The following is a 7,247-nucleotide window of genomic DNA, read 5'->3' on the forward strand; positions in this document are numbered from 1 at the left end:
AAAATAAAACCAACTTTCCAAGTTCCCAAGGTATAACCACATTCCTGTTGAGCCTCCAAGATAGGTATCACATTCCGAGTCATCAAAACAAAACCCCCATTCCGAGTCTCCAAAAATATAACCATCTTTCCAAGTCTCCAAGGTAGAACCACAATTTTCAGAAATATTGGGGGTTTCCGTGATAAGTCTCACATAGTATAACTGCGGACCATCAGGGAAAACTTCCCTTTCCCAATTTTTTAGGGTTTCTATGATGTGGCTCACATAGTATAGCTGCGGGCCATCAGGGAGAACTCTCCTTGCCCAATTTTTTAGGGTTTCTATGATGTGTCTCACATAGTATAACTGCGGACCATCAGGGAGAATTCCCGTTTCCCAATTTTTTAGGGTTTCTATGATGTGTCTCACATAGTATAACTGCGGACCATCAGGGAGAACTCTCCTTGCCCAATTTTTTAGGGTTTCTATGATGTGTCTCACATAGTATAACTGCGGACCATCAGGGAGAATTCCCGTTTCCCAATTTTCAGAAATTTGTGGGTCTCCAATGTATGACTTGTATTCTGACTCATCAAGGTAGAACTTGTTCAGTGGGTTTTGTTTTGATAACTCACAACAAGTATCATCATGGTAAAACTCTTTTTCAGGATTTTGTGGATCTACAAGGTATAACTCTTTGGCTGGATCATCAAGGTAGAACTCGTTCTGGGGGTCTTGGTTGTTCAAAAAGTCTTCAAACAAAAAAATAACTTCATCCCAAGTTGTGTTAAAAGCAGAATTTTCATTTCGTATCTCAGATACAATTTCATGTGAAAGAAAATAACAATGTATTAATTTAATACAATATTTTTATTTGTATAAATCAAGCTCTATGAATATTAAAATAAACTTTGTTAACTCTTACACGAGTCTCATCTAAAAAAAAAAAATAAAAAAAATAAAAAATAAAAAATAATTAATTAATTAAATAAATAAATAAATAAACAAACAAACTTACCTCCATTGATAAGAGGTTCGAGTCCAGTTCATCAATCTGAAGGTTGAGTTCTACACAGGTAGTAGGACTCCAAGGAATAGCAAAGTTATCCCATTCCATTTCGGCATAGTAGTCCATTCTCAAGTGAAGCAGAAAGCATGTTTGAAAAAGCCTGTGTGGTCGGTGCCTTTTATAAGAAGGGCTGGGTGTGTGTCATTTCCTCTGGAAATTCCCTGGGCAAACCTGGGCGTGTCTTAACTGGAAATGATGTGATGGAAATTCCCTGAAAATGATGTAATGTATTACCTGGAAATGATACAATGCTGAAGAGTTTATAAAGTGGGTGGGACTTAACAAAGTGGGTGTGGCTTAGCAGAAGTGGGCGGGGCTTACCAAAAAGTGGGCGGAGCTTACCAAAAAGTGGGCGGCACTGGAGGCGCTCAGACAATAACATTGAGGGAGGTTTATCATTTTATTTTAGCTCAGTTAAAATATCTTGAGAAAGAACCAAACTCAAACATATTTTTTGTTAATGTATTAGACGGTGAGGAGAGTTGTAGGAGAATTAAATTATTTACCACACATAAACAAATATTTGTAGGGTCGTTGTTTGAGTGGGTCAAAGATGATTCACCAGATGATATTAAGAGTAAAAGGTAAAAAGGTCCATAAGGTCAGAAGGATCACAGGTTCACACAGAAGGACCATTGTTTAAGTGGTCTAATGAATAAGGATAACATGTCAAAAGGTTAGAAGGTTCGTAAAGAACAGGGTGAGAGAAATAGAGGTGTTTAGGGGCAATGAGGGAATGGAAAAATTAACATGTAAGTGAATGGGGATTTGGGGTGTCCCAGAACCAACATTATTACACTACTGACGTCATAATTCGACAAGTACAACACTTATCCGATCATTATAAAAAATTGGCTCGCTAATTTTAAATCCCCAAAAAACCGTTCAAAAACAGAAGACTTGGCTCGCACCAAGTTGACTGCGCAGGAAAAGTATTCTATGAATACCATCTAGTTTGTTTAAAATTTGGCAAAATAAAAACACTCCCCCATTGACATCGTGCACCAACACGTGACTGGAAACGAATGGTCACATCGGGAATAAAAAGTAGACGTGGGATATATTGGCCTGAGGAAGGCTGCTGGGAAGCGGGTGAAACGTCGCCCAAGACCAGGTCTGCTCTTGCTTATTACAGATCTGGTTACTCTTTTGCTTGGGTGCGCCTTTCTTTAAAAATGTATATGAATCCCAAACGCCCCAATCTTTTACCATATATACAGTATATATTGGTGCCGTGACGATTAGGACATTTGACCATAACCGATAACCAATTCGAAAAAATAAAATCTGCCGATTATACTCCCGATTCCGATTATAAAATAATTAAATAATGACGTCATTTCGCACATCAAGTGTTTATCGTGCTTGATCGGTGCCATGCCCAGATTGACGTATTGACGCATTGAATGGCTGTGAATCGATACCTTTTAAATCGATTCTCTAATTGATTGGTTCATCGAACAGAACAATATTCTGTTATTTTTAAAATGAACAATGAGGTACCGTGTGAGGTAATGTTCATTCCGATGAAGCAGAATTCACATGGAAGGAAGGAATTGTGCTCATTCGACAAGTTATTGACGGATATAAAATGAAGTGTTTCCTGCTCGTCCAATCGTGTGAAAAGCAACTTTAACACAAAATATTAAAATGCAGGAACAGGGAATCCCCAGGTTACAAAGGGATTCCGTTCCGAACAATTATTAATGAATTAAATAAATCGATCACCTGTTCACTCATTGTTATAAATGGTTTTATCAGCGCACGAGTGTTGGTACTCACCTGGTGATTTCACAAGGTTAGAGTGAGAAGAACCAAAACAAGGAAAATTCGGCATCCATGGAACTTGTACCACAGGGTAGCGTGCCAGTGACCCTCGAATATGGGGTTCTTTATGGCTTGGTTCAAATCACGAATGGAGTTGATGAGAGAAATAAACAGCGGCAAAATGCAAGTGATGGGCACTAGAATGGATGCGATGAGCGGGGAAATCACACGTGAGCTGGTGAAGCGATGCGCAAAGACCTATGTTCGGGAAGAGTTGAAGGAGAGCGAAGCAAAGACTGGCGGGCGGGATAGGGAACGTGAAGGAGGTGGAAGGACTCATACAGGGGGTATAAGGACTGACGATGGGGTAAAATGAATGAAACAAACAGATTAAGGAAAATACCGACACAATAAAATAATTTTAAACTAGATAGTATTCATAGAATACTTACCCTGCGCAGTCAACTTGGTGTGAGCCAACTCTTCTATTTTTGAACGCTTCTTTTTTTGATCCAATATGGCTGCCAGACCACGTGAGTGATGACATCATAAATTTATATTCTCTAAATAATTGTTGCATAGATCATGCTCAATAAATTTCAAACTGATCAGACCAAGCGTTGTCCTTGTCAAATGATAACGTCATAATTATGGCACCAATGATGTCATCGTTAACAACACCTATTCCCCATATGGAGTTATTTACAATGAGCCACGTTTCAATTTTTAAAATGCTGACACGGCACACACTTTACTTTGCTGAAATGCAGACACAAATATTATATTTTCGTCAAAAATCGTTGGAATTTCACCAAATCTGTTTTGGTCGTGTGTTAATATACCTCAACGATTGACAAATCTGAAATAAGAATTTTATTTGAGCTCAAAATGACCCCGTGAGGTCACTCTGCAATTTTGCCTGCTCATCATGTGCAGTGTGATAATTAATTCCATGCCCACTCTAGAAGACTCTTCTTCTTCACACAATAACAACTTCCAGCTTCCAGACCGTACATCCAATCATCTTGAAATTTTGTATACCTGTTACACTTCATTACCTCTACTATAATATAAAGTTTCACGTCGATCAATGAAGCGGTTCAAGAGTTATAATTTTTTAAAAATATTTTCGTTTATTTATATCTGCCAAACCACGTCACTGATCGCAAATTCCAAAAGGTCATTTTAGTAGAGATATGCTGGACACATCTGTGAAGTTTCCCTCGATAGGATCAAAAATGAGGGAGGAGCTAGGTTTAAAAAGTTTATGCTTAAAAACATCATAACTCTGAAATCATGTGATGCATGACGTCATGCTCGCTGACTTTTTTGTTCGTCATGGGTATGCGTTTCGGCCTGCAAAGTTTGGCCTCAATCTGTTCAGTCGTTTTGGAGAAAATTTGATTTTAGTGGTTTTTCAGGCTTTTCACTCAAAACAATATGGCGTCCGAACCATGTGACCTACGACGTCATTATAATTTTATTTCTGCATCAATTTATACCGAGAAGATGCTCAATAAATTTCATCCTGATCGGATAGTTTTTTACTTATCGAATTACGACGTCATAACAGCGGCACCTATGACGTCATCATTCACATATGTTATTCCGCATGGAGTTCTTTGCAATGAGACCTGTCTCAATTATTTCTGTGCAGCGGCTTTTGAGATATAGAGGTGCAAATTTTTTGTTTTTTCCAAGATGGCACCCGTACCACGTGACGTGTGACGTCATAATATTCACTAAAATATTCTACAGGAGGAGGCCCTACTATGGTGAAAATTTCATGTCAATCAGACCAACGGTTGCCGAGAAAATGAACTTTTAAAATGCAGACACGCACGTACGTAAGTAGTGTATATATGTTGCTTCTGGGACACTCTCATTTTCCCATTGACTTACATGTTAATTTTTCCCCTCCCTCATTGCCCCTAAACACCTCTATTTCTCTCACCCTGTTCTTTACGAACCTTCTAACCTTTTGACATGTTATCCTTATTCATTAGACCACTTAAACAATGGTCCTTCTGTGTGAACCTGTGATCCTTCTGACCTTATGGACCTTTTAACCTTTTACTCTTAATATCATCTGGTGAATCATCTTTGACCCACTCAAACAACGACCCTACAAATATTTGTTTATGTGTGGGAAATAATTTAATTCTCCTACAACTCTCCTCACCGTCTAATACATTAACAAAAAATATGTTTGAGTTTGGTTCTTTATTAAGACATTTTAACTGAGCTAAGATAAAATGGTAAACCTCCCTCAATGTTCTTGTTTGAGCGCCTCCAGTGCCACACACTTTTTGGTAGGCTCTGCCCACCTTTTGTTAAGCTCCGTCCACTTTTTGGTAAACCCCGCCCACGTTTGGTAAGCCACGCCCACCTTTTACTAAGCCCCGCCCACTTTTTGTTAGGCCACGCCCACTTTTTGCTATGTCCCGCCCACTTTTGCTAAGCTCCGCCCACTTTTGCTAAGTCCCACCCACTTTATAAACTCTTCAGCATTGTATCATTTCCAGGTAATACATGACATCATTTTCAGGGAATTTCCATCACATCATTTCCAGTTAAGACACGCCCAGGGAATTTCCACAGGAAATGACACACACCCAGCCCTTCTTATAAAAGGCACCGACCACACAGGCTTTTTCAAACACGCTTTCTGCTTCACTTGAGAATGGACTCCTATGCCGAAATGGAATGGGATAACTTTGCTATTCCTTGGAGTCCTACTACCTGTGTAGAACTCAACCTTCAGATTGATGAACTGGACTCGAACCTCTTATCAATGGAGGTAAGTTTGTTTATTTATTTATTTATTTATTTAATTTTTTTTTTTTTTTTTTTTTTTTAGATGAGACTCATGTAAGAGTTAACAAAGTTTATTTTAATATTCATAGAGCTTGATTTATACAAATAAAAATATTGTATTAAATTAATACATTGTTATTTTCTTTCACAGGAAATTGTATCTGAGATACGAAATGAAAATTCTGCTTTTAACACAACTTGGGATGAAGTTATTTTTTTGTTTGAAGACATTTTGAACAACCAAGACCCCCAGAACGAGTTCTACCTTGATGACCCAGCCAAAGAGTTATACCTTGGAGATCCACAAAATCCTGAAAAAGAGTTTTACCATGATGATACTTGTTGTGAGTTATCAAAACAAAACCCACTGAACAAGTTCTACCTTGATGAGCCAGAATACAAGTCATACATTGGAGACCCACAAATTTCTGAAAATTGGGAAAGGGGAGTTCTCCCTGATGGTCCGCAGTTATACTATGTGAGACACATCATAGAAACCCTAAAAAATTGTGAAATGGGAATTCTCCCTGATGGTCCGCAGTTATACTATGTGAGACACATCATAGAAACCCTAAAAAATTGGGCAAGGAGAGTTCTCCCTGATGGTCCGCAGTTATACTATGTGAGACACATCATAGAAACCCTAAAAAACTGGGAAACGGGAATTCTCCCTGATGGTCCGCAGTTATACTATGTGAGACACATCATAGAAACCCTAAAAAATTGGGCAAGGAGAGTTCTCCCTGATGGTCCGCAGTTATACTATGTGAGACACATCATAGAAACCCTAAAAAATTGGGAAAGGGAAGTTTTCCCTGATGGTCCGCAGTTATACTATGTGAGACTTATCACGGAAACCCCAAATATTTCTGAAAATTGTGGTTCTACCTTGGGGACTTGGAAAGATGGTTATATTTTTGGAGACTCGGAATGGGGGTTTTGTTTTGATGACTCGGAATGTGATACCTATCTTGGAGGCTCAACAGGAATGTGGTTATACCTTGGGAACTTGGAAAGTTGGTTTTATTTTGGAGACTCTACCTGTGGGGTCCATCTTGGAGACTCTTTGGATTCTAAAGCAATGAACAATGTTCTTTGTTTAATGACGCTTGATTTAAGCAATATCAAGAAAGTTCGAGGAAGAAAATGCTGGAAAATTCTTTCTTCCCATTTCTACTTCTTCAAACTTGAAAGCCTTGAAAGACAGAATTGGAAGAAGAGGAAAAAAAAAAAAAAATGAAATACATATTTTTTTAAAAGAAGAAAAAAAAGATTATGTTAGGGTTTGGGTGGGATTTTGAATGTGAGGGTTAGGGATGGGGTTGGGTTAGGGATGGGGTTGGGTTAGGGTTGGGATTTTGAATGTGAGGGTTGGGGTTGGGTTAGGGATGGGATTGGGTTAGGGTTGGGATTTTGAATGTGAGGGTTAGGGATGGGTTGGGGTTGGGTTAGGGATGGGGTTGGGTTAGGGTTGGGATTTTGAATGTGAGGGTTAGGGATGGGGTTGGGTTAGGGATGGGGTTGGGTTAGGGATGGGGTTGGGTTAGGGATGGGGTTGGGTTAGGGATTGGGTTGGGTTAGGGATGGGGTTGGGTTAGGAATGGGTTGGGTTAGG

At 39.0% G+C, this 7,247-nt stretch overlaps 1 protein-coding gene across 1 annotated transcript; it reads left to right on the top strand.

Moving 5' to 3' along the window:
• Window positions 1-5,393: 5,393 nt before the first annotated feature.
• LOC144889586 (uncharacterized) lies at window positions 5,394-6,872 on the top strand. Its single transcript, XM_078770431.1, has 2 exons — window positions 5,394-5,615; window positions 5,784-6,872. The coding sequence occupies exons 1-2, from the start codon at window positions 5,499-5,501 to the stop codon at window positions 6,870-6,872; spliced, it is 1,206 nt and encodes a 401-aa protein (XP_078626557.1). The 5' UTR covers window positions 5,394-5,498.
• Window positions 6,873-7,247: the final 375 nt, after the last annotated feature.

This window comes from Myxine glutinosa, chromosome 1, assembly GCF_964187855.1.
Source record: "Myxine glutinosa chromosome 1, kmMyxGlut1.1, whole genome shotgun sequence".
In the NCBI taxonomy this organism is placed as follows: domain Eukaryota; kingdom Metazoa; phylum Chordata; class Myxini; order Myxiniformes; family Myxinidae; genus Myxine; species Myxine glutinosa.

What these genes read in the sequence shown, in the direction of transcription:
- LOC144889586 (XM_078770431.1), top strand. Translation starts at nt 5,499, where the DNA reads ATGGACTCCTATGCCGAAATGGAATGGGATAACTTTGCTATTCCTTGG. An exon ending in CGAACCTCTTATCAATGGAG is followed by an intron (nt 5,616 to 5,783) that starts GTAAGTTTGTTT and finishes TTTCTTTCACAG; the next exon opens with GAAATTGTATCTGAGATACG.